Here is a 19,312-nt window from a genome sequence, read left to right as displayed (position 1 = left end):
CTTGAAAAGCAGAGGTGAGTAAAGATAACCAGTGTGACCTCATCAATGAATGTGAGGCCATACTTAACTAATCTGCTGACGTTATTTGACGATATATAGCTGCCATGATAGGTAAGGGGAATTCAGTAGGTGCACTATATTTTAGATTTTCAAAAAGTATGTAACAGGTTCCACATTGGAGACTAATGGCTAAGGTAAAGAGTCACAAACTAGCAGGCAACGTTAGGGAGCTGGAGAAAACACTGCCTTTAGTAGCTCATACAAGAGGTAGCCACAGACAGAAATTTCAGTTTAGAAAGTGGTTATAAATAGAGTCCTTGGATCAGTTTTAATAATCGGTTAATCTTTTTTTGCATTTCTCTTTTTTCTCTTTATCACCTTCCTTTTTATTCCTCCTTTTTTGTTTAAAGCAGCCTTATACTCTGCTCACCTTGGCTTGTGAAAGATTCTCTTGTATAAGACAATATTATGATAGTGTAGTGCCACCATAATGGAGTGGGGTGGCTGTGGCACTTCTGCACCCATCTGATCTCCAGTTGATGTAATGGCCCCTGTACACTGTTGCGAGAAGTTTAGAATAGACTGAGTTTGTACAATTTAATATCTCATTTTTAGCATTGTATTAATGTAGCTTTTTGCATTTAATAATTGTGAATTTTAATTGACCAGTAATATTAGATGGAGACCATAAGCCCTCTAGGTCAGGCAGGCCAATAGGCATGTTATGATCTGACATCCTGATCAGTGAAGTTGGTTGAATATTTTCAATAAATAAAGCACAGTTCATTAAGCGAGAAACCCTGCAGGCAGGAGCCAGCAGAACTAGCAGAATTGATTTTTTGTTTGTGTGAACCTAATATTAATCCATCTTATCTTTTATTTGGAATATTTAACATCTGCCACTGCAGGTTCCACTGGATGGAGAAAGTAATGCAAATAAAAAGCAGCTATTTTTCCTTTACTTTCAAGCAATTTAGTTAAAGGTGCAGACATATATATTAAGTTTGTTTAGTTGCTTATATTTCAATTAACAATGGTGGTAAAAGCCCTTCATTAAAATTACTTTGATGCTATTCTTCTGATAGTGCTGTGGAAATCCATCTGAACTCAGCTACACAGTTTTGATCGATTTGATTGGATCCTGATTGAGTGTTTGCTCTGTTCAGACCCTTAATGTGGATTCCACAGGTGCTCATTTCTGATGATGTCTTAGCAGTAAGACTGCATGCAGTGGGCTCATAACTAAACCAGTGAGGTGCTGCAGATTTATAAGAGTATTAAACATCAGCCACATAGTCACAATATGTCTGTGTACTTGCTTTGGTAAGTAAAGGGGGCTTATAGATTTAAAGAGGGACTACTAACCTAGAGTCCACTGAACAAATCACAAATGATTTATGTAGCAAATTTAATAACTTCTTACTGGCAGTTGTTAAAGCTATAAAATTGTCTCCTTAATTCTACAGTGAAGTTATAATCTTTTTTCTGTGTCATCAGTCTGTTGTCATGGAAATATTTTGATGCCAAAAAGTCAGCAATGTGACTGTGCTGCAGTTACATACATAAGAAGAAAATGGTTAGTGAGGATGGAGTGGGGTAAATCCATTATTTTAAGCAAATTTTGGAAAACTGCAAAGTGGCAAGGAAAATAAACAAAAGCCAGAAAGTTAAATGGATTTGTCTCTGTCGGTAATATTTTGCTCCAGTGTAAAAGTTCTCCTTTAAGAAAAGTACTAGAAGTATGAATTTCTGTATATATTGGAATATAAAAGTCGGTTAATTTTAGTTTACTATATAGAGGGTTTGTTTTTTCTTTCTTTTTTTCTGTTATAACAAGACCTGCCTTTTTGGTAGTTAAAATTACCATATTTGGATTTTCAGTTTTCATTTATCTTTTTACTTTCTGCTGCAATGCACAGATGAATAACTGGAATTTTGTCACTCTTTGCAGCCCTTGTTTTTGAGCACTAACAGAGAAAAAATGTAAGTGGGGTTTCCTAAAAATATTAGCGTTGCTCTGTGGCAGCACAAGGGGTTAAGAATACTTGTAAGAATACTTGGTTTGCATTTTTCTTTTTGTAACAGAAACTCGTGTTCCTGAAGTTCCAAGCTCCCTACATGTTCGTCCACTTGTTACAAGTATTGTAGTGAGCTGGACTCCTCCTGAAAACCAGAACATTGTGGTAAGAGGATATGCTATAGGGTATGGCATTGGCAGCCCTCATGCACAGACTATCAAAGTGGACTACAAACAACGCTATTACACCATTGAGAACTTGGGTGAGGAAGATTCACTAACATTGTTTTCTAAATTTTAACTCTGATTTGTATTGGTATTTTCCAAGTCACAGCTTAAACTGTGTTTTTCAAAGATTCTTTCATTATGAAGTGTAGCATGGCCAGCAGTCACCACCACGGTGCTTCCTGCTGGTCATCTGAGAATTAGCTCAGTTCCAGCCTCGGAGTGCCTCCTGCTGGTGCCTGCTTCCTTCTGATCTCCACCACTTATAGCACTTCAGACCCCGCATCCCTCCTGGACCCCGGTGCCCCTTACCTTGGGGTGCTGCCCCACAGCAATGCCTCCACACTCTGGGTCTCCCCTCCCTGGGGAACCCCAATCCCCTAAGCCCACCTCGCCTCAGTTACCCACTGCCAGTCCTCATCTGGCCCCTTCCCTCAGGGACAAACTGCAGTCTAAAGTGGCCACTCATCATCAGCAAAGGGGTTTGGACGTGCTGCCTTTCTAGCCCCAGCTACCTCCCCGCAGCCCTAGTACCTCAATGTTATCTCAGTTTTGCTCCAGTTAAAGATTTGGTATGAATACAGACATCCTGTAGTATGCGAAGAATTCTTGTACGGTCCGATACACGAAGCATGCTGGAAGACAAAGTCTTAGAGAAAACTCACAGTTCTAGTTTCGCTGCTTATTGGATGCATTTCTCTGTTAACAAGTAAAGCAGTGAGTGATGTATAGAGAAACTAGAGGCAGGAAATAGAAGTAACAATTTGCAATGAGAAATTGCACTAAAACTACATGTGAATTTTTCTTCCATCAGATCCAAGTTCCCACTATGTCATAACTCTGAAAGCATTTAACAATGTTGGTGAAGGAATCCCACTCTATGAGAGTGCAGTGACCAGGCCTCATACAGGTAAAGGGCAATGTTTGCCTTCTTTTAATTTATTGTTTACACATAGCTGAAAATTATAGCCTTGAGTCCCAGAAAACAATCAAAGACATGAGAAAATGCATAATACAATAGAGTTTTATTCTCTTATGATATCAGATATTCTCTGTGTCCTAAACTGGTTCACATTATTGCCTTTGTGGTTAACTTCAATTGTTAAGCCAACTATTAAACTACCCAAAACTGTATGTTTGGTTTTGGTTTTAAATTCTAGAATTTACCCTGCAAAAACTTACAAATGTTCTGATGTCAGTATGTGGCTATAACTGTATAGTGCAGATGATACATGTACAATTTGAAAAATCTGGCCCTAATTTTTTCTTTTTATGAATGTCTCAAAAAAAGTATAGCATTTATCTTTGAAGCTGAGACACTGATTATAATGCATGCATTCTCTGTATGATGTGTTTAGGTCTTATTTTGCAGTAACTAAATTAAATGAGGCATGAGGATAATGTTTTTCATCTTGTAATAAACCGATAATAAACCTGATATTATCTTGGGCTTTAAGCAGAGTAATCCATTAGCCTCTCAGTTGCTGTTGCCCTGTGTCTCGTTCTGCTTCTTGGCATTGCTAACATTGTGTAACATTTTGGCCTTGTTTTAAGAGATGATCCATCAGATGTGAACATCGTTGTGAGTTTAATCTTTCTTTTGAAGACCAGGAATTCTGCTAGGTTTTCTAGAGTACCTTGGAGTTTGAATTCCCTGAATCACTATTTCATATAACATATAGATTTTTTTTCCCAAAATGCTCTGAAAGATGATAGTTCTCCAGTAATCTTGAATGAAACACTAATTACTTATCCCTAAGAAGTCCATCTTGTGCTTCTCATATCATTGCTTTCTGGAGAAGAAATAAGTGGATGTTTTTGAGGCAAATAAAGCCAAAGGTTTGAACTAGTATCTTATCCTGAAAGTACTTTATACGGTGATTGAGGTTCATAGATGTTAGTATGCTTACGTGATGAACTGTATAGGATATTTTTATTCATAACCTTTGCATTAAAAGCAATCGGGATGGAATAATTACTTTGCTAGTCTTATGTTCCCTATTAACTCTGGCTTTTCTCTCTTTTTCTCCATTCCTCATCTTTCATTCCATTGTATAACCCTGCATTTCCTTTTTTGTTTTTGTTTACATTAAAATGCCACATTCTCCCTTTTTAATTATAATACACTACTTTTTACCCATCAATCCTCTAGACACTTCCGAAGTTGATTTATTTGTTATTAATGCTCCATACACTCCAGTGCCAGATCCCTCCCCCATGATGCCACCGGTGGGAGTTCAGGCTTCCATTCTGAGCCATGACACCATAAGGATCACTTGGGCAGACAATTCTCTGCCAAAGAATCAGAAGATCACAGATGCTCGCTACTACACGGTCCGCTGGAAAACCAACATTCCTGCAAACACGAAGTACAAGGTACTGGAAGCTGAACAACATCAACACAGTTGGTACAATTTAATGAACACAGATTCAGTGCTCCGTTTAGGTTAATTGCAATTTGAGGGCTGAGGTATTTGCTGAGCAAGCAGTTTAGATTTGGGTCCAATTGAATTTGACATGAATGGACTCCCATTTACAATAATATCCCACAGTTTAGTAATCAGTTTAAAGGTTTTTATAAACTTGATCTAACTGGACATTTTTGGGGTCTATTTTTCTGACAATAGTTCTGTTTAATATGGAGTGATATATGTGAGTAGATAGAAGAATAATCTCCTTTTTGGGGTGAAGGTAGGGGGAGGAAGACACTTGCAGGATTAATTTCCTCTGCTGGAGTTTGGATGCTAAAGAATATAGACTTTGTATTCTTCATTTGGCCTTGGCATAAACTGCTTGCGTGAAGGACATGGGCTCACCTTTGTGGGGCCAGTAGCACAGTAACACTGTGTATGCTACTAATGGGTTCTCTTCAAACAGTAGTGATGGGAATCTAAATTAATGGGGTGAGTCAAACTGAAAGATATTTACCCTACTTCATGTAAAAGGAAAAAGACAAGCCTTTCGGGTCATACTAAGTTGATGATAAAAACTAATTTTATGATGGTGATTGTGTAAAAATGTATAACTATTCCATTATGGCATTCCCTGCTTCTCAGATTTTTCTGCATATACCATACCAAAGGCAGTTGATTTCAAGACTTCTTTGGACTAACAGTTTCTTGAAGGCCTGAAAAATGCTGACTGTACATTGCAAGATAGAAATGAGCCTCAAAGGAAATGGTTATTACATTTGCCAGTTAATGGACCTTCTTTAATGCTCCTTTACAGAGCAATCTTATTACAAACCACAAATATGATATTGATATGAAAAGAGACATGGTTTCTGTGTTACGCCTCTAAAGGCAAGTAGTATTTATGAATCCACATTCCTGAATAACGTGCACTGGGCATCTCGGGAGCCATTTATACAGTGCTTGTAGGTTCATGAGTTAAGACCCTATTGAAGATAGCTCACGAAAGCTTATGCTCAAATAAATTTGTTAGTCTCTAAGGTGCCACAAGTCCTCCTTTTCTTTTTGCAGTACTATATTAATTGCTCCCATAATGCTCTGTGCTGGTGACCAGATGACTCAGGAGCATGGATTCATAAGTAATTGACCAAACATAATACATAATAATGAAATAAAATTGTTCAAAATTCCTCAATGCAAAGTGTTTTCCTCAGAACACATAAGCATTAGACCCATTTGGGTTGCCATCGTCATCTATCCCAGAGCATTAACAGTCAGTGCACTGTTTGTTTTTTCTCTGCTTCAGCCACGTATTCTTTACTGTTTTATGGAGAAGTAACAACTACTAATATTCAGCCCAAAGGGCAAAATCTCTTGAGCAGTCCTGTCAGCCAGATCCTTGGTAGTCTTAATGAGTATGAATTGATGAATGTGCATTGTTGCCAAGCCCACTTCCAGTGACCTTACTATTAAGTGAACATATTAGGGGCTATCAGTCTCAGTGGAGTTCTCATAGGTTCTCTGTCAGACTAATTGCCACTGACCAACCAAGTATTGAAGATATCTGACTTGGAAGTCTGACCAGCTGGATGCAGTGTTTGCATGGCACTTCCATCTCACAATTTCTGGCCGAGGAGGTTCAGAATTCTGACAAGCTTCTAAGGAAAAACATACCTTGTCCCTTATCAAAGTAACCCTGTGCAGTTCATCCCATTAGGAATCAGAAGCTGTCTTCCGAATCTGCAGTTTCAGAAGAATTTTCTTATTATGCCAAGTTCCACAATAGTGTCTGCCCACGGAAGGTCATTAAGTGTAATTTTGTTGTCTCAGCACATCTCATGTGTTCGGCTCTAAGTCAATGATAGATTCTTCCCTTAAACATCTCAAGATGGGATTCCAAGAAGTTGTGTAGATCCCATACTGCTGATCCCTTTTCAGGAAGGAGCTAGGACATCCATCAGTTAGGTGGCAGTGCCTATGTCTTAGGTGACCCCAGCATGCAAATCAAGATGATATATAAAGCTTTTTCCTTCTGTTATGGAGAATAGCTTTTAGGCCTCCAGTAGATCCATTACCAGATCTGTTCCTATTTCTGAGTACCTTTAATGACTCACGTTACGGATTTGCAATTACCTCAATCCTGATGCCTCCAGTGCTGCAGATGTTCAAGCCAGTGTTTCACCCATCAGTGTTTCACCCATTGCAGCTAACTGCATGTTGATACAGTCCATTGATAACTTGCTGCTTTTGATTCCCCCTCATATGTTGAAATTGTAGAAAATATTTAGAACAAGATGAGCTTGTAAACCTCGAATAGGAGTTCTGTGATTACAAATCCAGGAACCCTCTTTTTCCGAGTTTTTATGTAAGGTAACTATGAAGAGCTTTGTGGCACTAGAACAGATAGGAAGTATCTCCTGAAGCTGAAGTATTCTACCTGCTGCCAACCAAGAGGATGCATTGGTTTGACATGTCAGAGAGCATTTTTCAAATTTTCTTTGCTGCTTGAATGCAGTTGTGCTACACACAAAGTGCATTCATCAGATGGTGGGTTCCAAATAAGTAAATCACTTATTTCTGGACTTTAGATCTTTTAGAAACCTATAGAAGGAAAATAAATTTTATCCTGCAATAATCTATCATATATAATTATTGTACTAGTTAAGCAATATTTAGTATCATGGGATATCACTGCCACCTTCTTAAAACAGTAAATGAAACAAAACAATGAATGAAATTGAAAGTATATCAGGCCACTCCAGTTTGTCTCCTTGGCCTTGTATTGTGTGAAAGGGCACTAAGTGAAACTGAAAGGCAGGCACCAAATTTAAAACAGACAGAAGAAAATTCTTCTTTACACAATGCACAATTAACCTGTAAAACTCATACCTGCCAGGTGTGAATGAGGCCAAGAGCTTAATAGGATTCAAAAAAGAATTGAACATATATATGGATAAAGAAGAATATCCATGTTTACTCTGGCGAGGGGGGAAAAGTATAAAGTTTATTAACCCTGCTGTTTCAGGGTATGACTTGCCTTAAGGGGGAAGATTATTACCTAATTGTCCAGATCAGAGTGTCTTGTTCCTCTGAAGCATCTTGCACTTGCTACTGTCAGAGGTTAGATATTGGGCTAGATGGATCATGGATATGATCCTCTATGGCACTTACTGTGTAAAGCTGATGAAAACCACTTTTGAATATGTGGTTTCCTATTAGCTCAAGCACTACCAATGGAGGATTGCTTATTTTTTTAAGTGGCAGTCAGTAAACAATTACAAGGGACTATTAACCTCTAGGTTGCAATAACTGCTCCACCCAAGATTAAATTTTCTTAAAAGTAGGTTGCTTTGCCTATGCATCTAATATTTCTTGGTAAGACTGATGAAAATTGAAATTTCTGACAGTCATTTCCCCTGTCTTTATTCTTTCTCTCCTTCATACTTAGGGCCCTATCAAATTCATGGTCCATTTTAGTCAATTTCATGGACATAGGATTTTAAAAATCATAAAAGTCATGATTTCAGCTATTTAAATCTGAAATTTCAGAATGTAGGGATCCTGACCCAAAAAGAAGTTGTTGTGGGGTAGCAAGGTTATTGTGGGGGGCTTGCAGTACTGCCACCCTTACTTCTGCACTGCTGCTACGGGCGGCCCTGCCTTCAGAGCTGGGCAGCTGAAAAGCGGCAGCTGCTGCGTGGGAGCCCAGCTCTGAAGGCAGAGCCACCGCAAGCATCAGTGCAGAAATAAGGATGGCATGGTGTGGTATTGCCACCCTTACTTCTGCGCTGCTGCCTGCAGAGCTGGGCCCTCAGTCAGCAGCTGCCACTCTCCAGGCGCCCAGCTCTGAAAGCAGTGCAGAAGTAAAGGTGGCTATGCCACGACCACCTTAAAATAACCTTGTGACCCCCATGCAACTCCCGTCTGGGTCAGGACCCCCAATTTGAGAAACGCTGGTCTCCCCTGTGAAATCTGTATCGTATAGGATAAAAACACACAAAAGACCAGATTTCATGGTCTGTGACGCGTTTTTCATGGCCGAAAATTTGGTAGGGCCCTATTCATACTGATCGTGATGAAACCGAACTAGTCGAATCCAAAAATAGCTTTTCATTTCTTTGAACATTCAAAGCACTCTATGTGACTCCAAGTTTCATTTGGCAAATAGAAATTTTCTTGATCTTTTACTGGGATAATTTTAAAAGGTTTCATTGTACACTTTACATCAGAAATGCGAGTGTTATTGCCTTTACACTTCTATGTCCTTTTCATTAGAACGGTATTCTCTCATTATTTTCAAGGAATGTGACTTAATAGATAATCTTTACCTTTAGAAAAAGAAACATTATCTCTAAGTAAAATTTTCTGAAGGTAGCAATTATTTATGGATATATATTCACATTGTCCAGTTTTGAAGTTGCCAGTCATTTCATTCTGCTTTTAGATTAGCAGTAGATCCAAATAAGGAACCAGGTATATTTATGTATGCATCAGGTATACGATTTATACTCAAGCCACATACAGTACATACTGGACAGTTTAGCCCAAAGGCAGAAATGGTAACTAAATGAGTCATATTTCTGATTACCTGTGCCGGAGGCTATGTGTGATTTAGGAAAGTCTGTCCACAGATGGTCCTCCTTTCTGCAAACCAACATATAGGTATAGAAAATAAAACCATTTTTGTCCCCCAGACTCTCAGAGAACCAACATTTTCAGCTAGTTTTTGAACTCTTTAGATTTTATCTTAGAATCCTAACATAACTTTTGAAAAATACTCAAATTGCAAGATGGATTTTTAATTTTAGCTTCCCTTTATCATTCTTTCCCATGGTTAGTTCATTTAATGGAACACTGTAAATTAAACACCACCAGTAGACAGCTAAAAGTCTTGCTGCATAACAAGTGTGTCCTAGACCTTGTGCATTTACATTTATGATTGACTAGTATTGAATGCTCTTGCTGATTACGAAAGGAACTTCTCGTTTCAGATAGAGTAAATGATTAATGAATTTGCATGGTAGAGCAAAAAAGAATATTGAGAGAATTAATGGCTATAGTTTTCAAGTGTTGGTAATGTTATAATAATGCTTTAGGCACTTACCTTAGACAAGAGTATTTGAGACTTTGTAAATGATGTTTTTCGCTTCAGAAGTTCCTTATACTTTGTGTTTCTTTCAGACTGCAAACACAACCACCTTGAGCTATTTAGTGACCAGTTTAAAACCAAACACCTTGTATGAGTTCTCTGTGATGGTGACTAAAGGTCGAAGATCAAGTACTTGGAGTATGACAGCACATGGGACTACCTTTGAATTAGGTATTCACTTGTGTCTTTCTGGAACTGTTCACCATTTCAACGAGATGAATAAAGTCAGTTCTACCCCAATGCTGACTTAAAATGGCAGTCCTCTGCTGTTGCTGATGTGGGATTTGGGGGTGGGGGGAGGGCAGAGTGGGGGCAATCCTGATATTAATATTCTTTGAAAGTCAATGAAGTGGAGATTACATTAAAGAGAGAATTGTGATCAAATTACAGAAAATAAATGGATAAAATGATCCGCAGTTAATGGATGAGAAAGAAGAGGGAGACATATGTTTCAAATATCTGAGAAATCATATCTAAATAGCAGCTACTGAGAAAAATCATGTAATTAATAATGAAAATTTGCTAAAATTCATTAATTACAGAACAAAAATGAGATGAGACAAACTATTCTGAGAACTTTGGTGAACAGAAATGTAGTCATCAAAATCAGCCCTAAATTCGTCATCTCCTCGTGAATTGCCTAGGCAGCTACCAGAACTATAGGAGCTGTAAATTGTGCTTACAAACTACAGAACTGTTGATAGTGTTACAGCTGCTGGTAGAAGCTCATGCCTAATGAGTATCTGTAGGTTGCAGAACCCCTCTGCCCCAGACCTGTCCCCCAGTATCTTATTTTTCACCTGCAAGATTGGTCAAAGAGCGGGGAGCATTCACTTTCTTTGTTAGCATCCAGCTATCTTCACTTTAGCTTAAATTTAGCTTTCTTAGAATCATAGAACCATAGGGTCAGAAGGGACCACAAGGCTCATCCAAGACAGAAGGTTATCCAGCCTCTTTTTGAAAACCTCCAGTGAAGGAGATTCCACAATTTTCCTTGCCAGTTTGTTCCATTGTCCTACTGTTCGTACCGTTAGGAAGTATTTCCTGAGATTTAATCTAAATCTGCAATTCTTATTATATTTACTTTTTGGTTTATTTTAATTGTAAATACAAATAAGCCCCTGTCCAAATAGCCTTAAGGCCTTGATATCTATTAAAAAATGACATTAAAAATATGTAAAAACAAAGCGCACAAAGAGCCAGTCCAGTCTGCACAATACCATAAAGAAAGAGTGAAACCAATCACTTTGTTTAGATTTTAAGTAAAATTTTCAAAAACATCCGTGTTGCTTTTGAAAATGTTTCTCTTTTTTGTGGGTGTGGTTGAAATGTATCTTTGTCGTGTTAGACATCTTTGTAGGTATCAGCTTCACAGAAACTATAGTTGACCTAGTACTGAGGGACTAAATTCTTAAGGGACTTACCTAGCTGACAGAAGCAGCAAGCAGGGCTAGGTCTAGTTATCAGGGTGATGTGTGGTGAGGCCCAAAGCAAGAGCATCTGATAACTTGGTTTTAGTGTAACAATGTTAATCTGTCATGAAACATTAGAGTTGGAACCTAGAAGTTGCAGAAAAGTGTAAACACCTTTTAAGTAGAATTTGTATTAAAAATACAGGCAACTGAGATATGAATCAGGGCGAAATGAAGAAAATCACTTCTCTGTCCCTGACTAGTCATCTTTTCATTAGAGATCTTCATAGACTTATATAGGAGGAGTCGCCAACTTTCTACTCCTTGTGTTTGTGGAGAAAACCTTGAAAGTATGACCTTAGTGCACCCAAAAGTCTCAAAAAACAGAAGACAAATAAAAAGAACTCCTAATGTATCTTTTCTTTTTTAATGTTCATGATTTAATCCAGTCTCCTGATTTTAGGTGCCTAACTGATGATTTTTGAACAGTTGGGGTTGGCAATGCTGCGTAGGACTTATTCCTCAACTACTACTGAAGAAGGGTTTGGTCTTTTTCAAGTAGTGTCCCTATGGGCCCTGCACTGTAGGAGAGCTTGGATCACTGCACTGGTGATCAGAGAACTTTGCTAGCAGTGTCCATTAGGCCTGCACATGTGCTGTCTCTCTTTGTGTGCTGTCTCTCCAGCTCGCGTTGGCTAACCCCCCTCAGTTCCTTCTCAACCACCCCAACAAGAGATGAAGTCATTAGCAGTCCATTAAGACTATCACTTAATTTTCATACCTATAGTTAGTTGGTCTACTACTAAGAGTTCTACTTGTAGTCAACTTCTCCTTTCTTATTTTACCCTTGAAAACAAAATAAAAAATACATTAATTTCTTTAAAAAGAAAAGGAGTACTTGTGGCACCTTAGAGGCTAACAAACTAAGGTGCCACAAGTACTCCTTTTCTTTTTGCGGATACAGACTAACACGGCTGCTGCTCTGAAACCTGTCATTAATTTCTTTCCCGTTCTTTCTCCCCTGTTGAGGATCCTTCCCCCCAACGGAGTATGCCTGGTTTGTCGACCTCAGAAAGTGCCTCACTTGTAAAGAGACCATCCCGATTACAGACAAGCACTCTCAGTACGTTCACAGGCTCGGGGAAGGCCATACACAACAGAAGTGTGGTCTTTGCCAACAACTCCAGCCAAAATCCTGCATAGACAGAGAGCTCTGCCAGAAGATCTTCATGGAGGCAGCTCTCCGACCCCAGTTGCCTGGTAGACATGAGCCTTCCCTACAGCATTCTACATCTAAGGGCTGTGGGTCAAGGAAACAGGCTGAAGATCCCTCTCATAAATCATCTAAGAAGAGAGTGGGAAGTCCCCACAGTGAGCCGCAAGATAGCTGCAATCAATCAGCATCTCACTCAGTATCTTCGGCATCACCGGCATCAAGACTATCTCAGTCCAGCACCTATGGATCACAGAGAACGACAGCAACCAGAACTCCTTGACAGGCCTACAGACCCAATGGGCATGGGCACTGAGTCATCAGCCCTGAAGGACGGGGTAACCAATCTTCTAAAAAGATGCTCCTGGTACTCAAATCCACATCAGCACCACCAACGACGGCTTGCCTGGCACTGGAGCAACTGGTGTGGACAAGATCCCCGTCCTCCCCGACACTACCACCCATGCCAGGACAATCAGTACCGGAAGAATCCCACCATTTCAGAGACCTCCACATGCCAGATGCACCAGAGTCCCCATCTCTCAGTACCGAGACCTTTGCACCAAGCCTCCACCAAGCACGGGAAGTATCCCCGTTGCCATGCCCCTCTGCCCTGTAGTGAGGTGTCAGACAATGAGCCAGAGGAGGTAGTGTTGCAGTACTCCTCCCAAGCTCCATATGGTGCCTATTACCAACAGAGACCAAGGATATACCCACAGATGGCCCCACAAGCACCATCCTGGTATGGACACCCATGGGTGCCACCGCCAAGCTCTATGCCACCACCATCCCAATGGCCATATTGGGACCCTTGGGTGGTGCACCGCCAGCATGCCTCTCAGTCTTCAAGCCTCGTCATAGAGGAACAGGAAGCTGGTCTAGGGGAGGAAGTGACACAGAGGATCATATCCTCTTAATTTTCCTCTTCCACCATCTTTGGCAGACAACTCTTGTCTCTCCCAGGAGCTGGCAAAGAGAGTGGCAGTCATTCTTCAGATACCATTGGAGGAAGTCATGGACACCCACCATCAACTCCTTGAGATCCTCCACTCTGCCTCCTCCTCAAGGATTGCCCTCCTAATTAATTAAGCCATTTTAGACCCAGAAAAGACTGTGTGGCAGACAACAGCATCTTTTTGGCACCAACCTGCAAGTAAGTGGACAAAAAATACTATGTCCCCTCTAAGGAATCTGAATTCCTATTCTCCCACCTAACATCCAACTCCATCATGGTGGACGCCGTCAACTTCCACAACCGATCACACTGTCAAGAGCTACTCTCTACGACAGGGATTGGAAGCACCTTGACCTTTTTGGTAAAAAACTGTATTCCTCAGCCACTGTACAATTCCGTATCGCCAACTACCAGGCCTTCATGGTGAATTATGATTACATAAATTACTCAAAAGTGGATGAATTTATTGAAAAGATGCCAGAAGCACATTGTGACCAAATTTAAGGCTATTATCCAGGAGCGCCAATTAATGGCAAAGACATCGCTGCAATCTGCCCTCAATGTGGCTGACACTGTGGCTGGGTCCATTTTCACAACTGTGGTGATGCAAAGAGTGTCATGACTCCATTTGTCAGGCTTCCCGAAAGAGGCACAGTCCACTGTTGAGGACCTTCCTTTTGAGGGCACGAAGCTTTTTGCCAAGAACACTGATGCCTCCCTTCACACCCTGAAGGACTCCAGAGCTACCCTCCGGTCACTGGGTATCTATATACAGAACAAAAGAGATGATTTAGTCCCTCATCCCAGTGTAGAACACACGTCTCAGTACCAACCGCAACACCACTACGAGCTGCAAAGGAAGAAAGGAAAATTCCATAACCACAAACCACCTGGTCCACAATCTTCGTCCCAGCTCTTTACGTCTAAGCACCACTTTTGACGAGCAGGTTAAGGTGCCATTAGACCACTCCCCCTGACTGACTCAGCCGACCATGCCCATTTGGCCACTGATTGGCAGCGTTCCACAGCACCTGGGAACGCATAACATCGGACCAATGGGTCCTAGTGATTGTTCAAACCGGGTACTTCATGCATTTTACCTCCCTACCCCTTCAACAACACCCTTCTCTGTCCCTCTTCAGGGACCCTTTTCACAAGAGTTTACTACAAGAGGTAGATTGTCTGCTATTGTTATGAGCCGTAGAACCAGTACCTCAACATCTGTAAGGCAAGGGGTTCTATTCTTGTTATTTTCTAATACCCAAAAGGAAGGGAGTTTGGAGACCCATACTAGACCTCAGAGCTCTCAATAAGTTTATCAAGGCTCAAAAATTCAAGATCACCTTATCAAGGATCATTCCAACACTGGAAAAGGGAGACTGGTTTTCGGCCAATGAAAATGGCCTTTCTCACAGCGATTACCTTGGCCAGTAGAATAGGGGAGATAGCAGCTCTGGTGACACATCCCCACTACATGGTATTTTTTCCAGACAAGGTTACATTCAGGTCCCATCCAAAATTCATCCCTAAGGTAACCTCCCCGTTTCACATGCATCGATTGATTCACCTTCCAATCTTCTACCTCAAGCCTCACCAAGACAACAGGGAAGCTATATTACATGTTCTAGATGTCAGGAGAACCCTGGCCTTCTACCTGGACAGGACAAAGGCCTTCAGGAAGTTCCGTAGACTTTTTCTCTCCATTGTGGAAACATCCTAGTGCTCAGTTACAGATGACAGCACTGTGGAGCTGAAGATGGCATCAGAGGTGGAGTCCCCAGTGAGCGCATAGTGTTCTGTGGAGGTGTGCCCAAAGACTATCCAAGTGGGTCTCAAATTTCATCAGATAGTGTTATCAAGTTTGCAACATGATCCCTCCAGACTCTATTCGTACACACTCCACAAGGTCGATCTCTTCATCCATCTCCTTTTTCAAGAATGTCCCTAGCTCAGAGCTCTGTAGAGCAGAGACATGGGAGTCAGTTCACACTTTCGCAGAACACTATGCGATCACTGGGATTCCATCTCTGATGCCATCTTCGGTTTCACAGTGCAGTCATCTGTAACTGACCCGACTCCGAAGTCCTGGCCCTCCAGAAGAGGTACTGCTTGGGAGTGACCTACAGTCGAGCATCCATAGGGACACTATTCAAAGAAGAAGAACTTAATCACCTTGTATGGTAACTGTGGTTCTTCGAGATGTGTCCCCCTACAGGTGCTCCACAACCCAGCCTCCTCCCCTCTACTTCAGAGTTCTTGTCTATGACTCTGTTGTAGAGAAGGAACTGAGGGGCATTAGCTCATGCACACCGGCTAGACTTGTGGCGCAGCACAAGGAGGGACGGTGCATGTGCAGGCCCAATGAACACTGCTACTGAAGTTCTCTGATCAGCAGTGCAGGGACACAAGCACACCTACAGAGGAGCAACCGCAAGGACCCACATCTCGAAGAATCATCGTTACTGCACAAGATGAGTAACTTCTTGTTGTAGTTCAAGCACAGGCCTGGAAAACGGAAACCTCCTGAGTTCTAGTCTTGACGGTGTTCCTGGTTTGCTCATCCTAGCCTTATCTAAGGTTGATTCGTGCTTAGGTTAAGTCCATCCGTATTCCGTAGAGCACTTGAACACCTTTGGTGGTTTGTTGAATTGGGGCAGTAGTCACTAACCTTTGAGCCTCACTTCCCCCATCTCTACAGTGGGGATAATAATACTTAGTAACCTAACACAGGGGATGACAGGAGGATTAATCACCAGTAGGTAACATACATAAAGCACTTTGAACAGGAAAAGCACTGTGACAACACTAACTAGGACTGTTACTGAATTCAGTTTCCATGGCAGATATAGTTTGCTCAAAATTACATAATTAGAAGTCTGTTTTTTATAGTTATATAGTTCCAAGGCATAGCTGGTTATTCAATTGCACTTTTGGAGACATCGGCTCTATGCATTTCATTGCCATTAATCTGAGCCCCATCTGGGTATTTCAGTTCACAGTAAGATTCTGATGCACACATTTAAGCCTTTTACGGAGGTAAAAGGCCTGTATCATATCCTCATTTTTGTGCAGGAGGAACGGTGGGGAGAAGACTTCTGCCTCAAGCTACTAAAAAGAAAAAAAGGGCCATGTGTTCATCATATCTGTTTCCAGAGTTCAGATAAACCTCGGTTAGCAGAGAGCAAGAGAGAAAACACCTCAGTAGATGCAGACTTCCTTGCAAGCCATCCAGAAACCTGTAGTCAAAGTGAAGGGTCTCTCAGAGGTTACAATTAAAAATCTCTAGGAGTTTACCATGGTGCTTCAAGTGTGTTCATGGTGGAAAATTGCCGTTGCAAGATCTCAGCCCCAGAGCAAACATTTTTCTGTAGAGATAAATTTTATGTATGTAAAAAACAAAATATGGAATGGTGTCTTCTCAGGTTGATGGGATTTCAGGAATGTTAAACTATTGTGATTACTAGTTAGTACTCTCAACTAGTAGCTTTGCTTCTACAAATATATTGTCTGTTTAAAAAAAAAAAAAGACAAACATTGAAGAGACACGTTGTTTATCTAGTCATGATTCACAGCATCTGTTGGACTGTAGAAATAGATAGCTCCTTAAGGAAAGGAAATATTATGCACCATATGGCATTTGCCATTTTAATGGAGTAAATCATTAAAACGGCTGCCCTAGAATGCTAGATTTACCTTGCGATTAAACATACTGGGTTTCTGTTGCTGGGCACCCATACTTCTGCGGCAAAGCAAGTTTAAAAGGATGCTTATGAGATCATTTACATGCATTCAGTGAGATCACTTACATGCTTCTAATGAATGTTTGGGTTTTTTTTGCAGTTCCTACGTCTCCACCAAAAGATGTGACTGTGGTGAGCAAAGAGGGAAAACCTAGAACCATAATTGTAAACTGGCAGCCTCCATCTGAAGCCAATGGCAAAATTACAGGTGCCGTTTGTGTGCGCTCTCTGAAGTGATCCTGTGTCCTCATTTTTGGTATACTGAGCTTGGGAGGGTAGATGGAAAATATCTAATCAACAGCAGATTAGACACCATAGATAATGCCCCACTCTCCTCTTTGTTAATCACAAACCCATCCAGGATGTTTATCTTGTTATTTATGAATCTTCTCATGTAGCTCAAATTAACTGTTTACTTTTACATCTGCTGGAAATGAGTTAAGTATAAAAAATAAATGCAACTCTGACGTTTTCAGCCCACTGCTGCTCTGCTCTTTAGAGGCATTGGTATTGCTGATCTCCACGTGAAGCATAGATCGTTGTAAAATAGGAGTTTGGATCATGTACAATTTTCATGAAAGGTTAGATTATCATTTTAAATACTGTAGAAATCATCATCTTCACCAGCTTATGCAATCCTAGTAGCAAACTTTCAGAGAAACACATCTGCAGTTAGACTGTCCCTTAAGTGTTTTGTGCAAGAGACTCTTTGGCCCAATTCTCTAGCATGTTGTCTGTGGCATTCCTCTGGTACAAAGTGGACTTAGACCCAATTTGTGTAGGTTCTGGAGGATTTCCCTGTGTTCAAGGCAATCCATAAGTGGCCTAGGAGCACAACTGGGTATATCTGTACCCTGGTAGTTCATTGTACCCTGTAGACCATTGGAGCCAGCTGCTCTGGATTGCACGTTGGATCTGGGTGGTTGTTTCTACACCTAAGAACTTCATGCAGACAAAAGAAGGGAAGGGAGAAAATAAAATATCCCCCCAATATTCATAAAATAATGTAGAATTCAATTTTGTAAATGTGGATGAAAATATAGAAGCATGTAAAGATGAACAGCTATATATCCAGAGACAAAGTGGTGAGGTAATAGCTCTTCTTCAGCTCTGTGTAGCTCAAAAGCCTTGTCTCTGTCAGCAACTGAAGTTGGTCCAATAAAAGATATTACCTCACCCACCTTGTCTCTCTACTGTACTGGGGCCAGTGTGGCTACAATAGTGCACACAGCAGTGAATACACACAGAGAGTACATGATGGAGTGGTGTATATAAAGGTTTGTCTTTGAGAAGTGCAACAGCATATCCCCACTTACGGGATCTGTATGTGCTGCTGCTTGGCTCAGGCCCATCTAGAAGAGCCATGCCCTTCTGGGTTTTCTGGGTTGTGCGAGTGCCCCCCTCATGGATTGGATTGTTCAGCACTGAAGCTGGTTAGCTGCAGGCTTCAGGACTGTGTGTGGAGTGCCCTTTGCTTTTTAGCAGCCATTCCAGTTGTCTGGTTCAAAGTTGCTTTTGTAGTTGTTTCAGGTAGATTTGCCGTATGTTTGCCTACTTTCGGCTCCCCATCCACCCCACGTCTTCTGTATTGCATAGGCAGGTTATTTAGTTGGTGCTTGAGGTCAAGGGATTGATTCTGTGCTCTGACTGACTCTGACAACAAGGCAGGATTCAAACAGTTTATGAGGTATGCCAGTAAAATGTACTTCCTGCCTAGAGCCATAAAAATGGGGAAGCCTAAGGGTGTTGTTTTAGAAAACCTTTGGAATGGAGAGTCCAACTGAACAGAACTCTGAGGGAAAGGAAAATTGTAACATCCATTTCAGTAACTTCTTTTAAAAATGTCTTATGTATAATTTGGTCTGATAACGAGTCCTTGGACAGCAAGAAACAAGGGTTGTGTATCTTTTTTGGAAAGATGAGACTCTCCTCTTTGCAACAGTGCAAGTCTTCTGTTTCTAGCTTTCATACTGTACTAGCGGACTTTAAACCTGAACTGGTCTGAGTCTGAAAATCAGCTACTCCACATATAATCACTTGCAAATTATGCAGCCATCTCAAATCCATGCCAATAAAATCTTTATACCACCCCACCAAGTGTTCCATATATGTGTATGTGAAAAAGAAGGAGACACATTTAGATTTTTAATCCAAAATTGTCATGAAAATCCAGGCACAAAAGTCTAAAAA

General features: G+C 40.8%; 1 protein-coding gene across 9 annotated transcripts in view; it reads left to right on the top strand.

Moving 5' to 3' along the window:
• NEO1 (neogenin 1) overlaps nucleotides 1-19,312 on the top strand; it is a 520,914-nt gene that overhangs the window by 449,831 nt on the left and 51,771 nt on the right. For 6 of the 9 annotated variants that reach the window (XM_074965867.1, XM_074965872.1, XM_074965870.1 and 3 more), the window contains exons 15-19: nucleotides 2,086-2,280; nucleotides 3,057-3,152; nucleotides 4,395-4,618; nucleotides 9,835-9,973; nucleotides 17,223-17,330. In XM_074965867.1, coding sequence (XP_074821968.1) covers nucleotides 2,086-2,280; nucleotides 3,057-3,152; nucleotides 4,395-4,618; nucleotides 9,835-9,973; nucleotides 17,223-17,330 — 762 coding nt within the window. The remainder of the gene's footprint in view (nucleotides 1-2,085; nucleotides 2,281-3,056; nucleotides 3,153-4,394; nucleotides 4,619-9,834; nucleotides 9,974-17,222; nucleotides 17,331-19,312) is intronic. The other 3 variants (XM_074965871.1, XM_074965869.1, XM_074965873.1) reach the window with 1 other exon arrangement.

The sequence above is a fragment of the Natator depressus genome, chromosome 10 (genome assembly GCF_965152275.1).
Source record: "Natator depressus isolate rNatDep1 chromosome 10, rNatDep2.hap1, whole genome shotgun sequence".
NCBI classification, from domain to species: Eukaryota; Metazoa; Chordata; order Testudines; family Cheloniidae; genus Natator; species Natator depressus.
The sequence above is the reverse complement of the archived record's forward strand: the minus strand, read 5'-3'. Positions and strand labels throughout refer to the sequence as shown.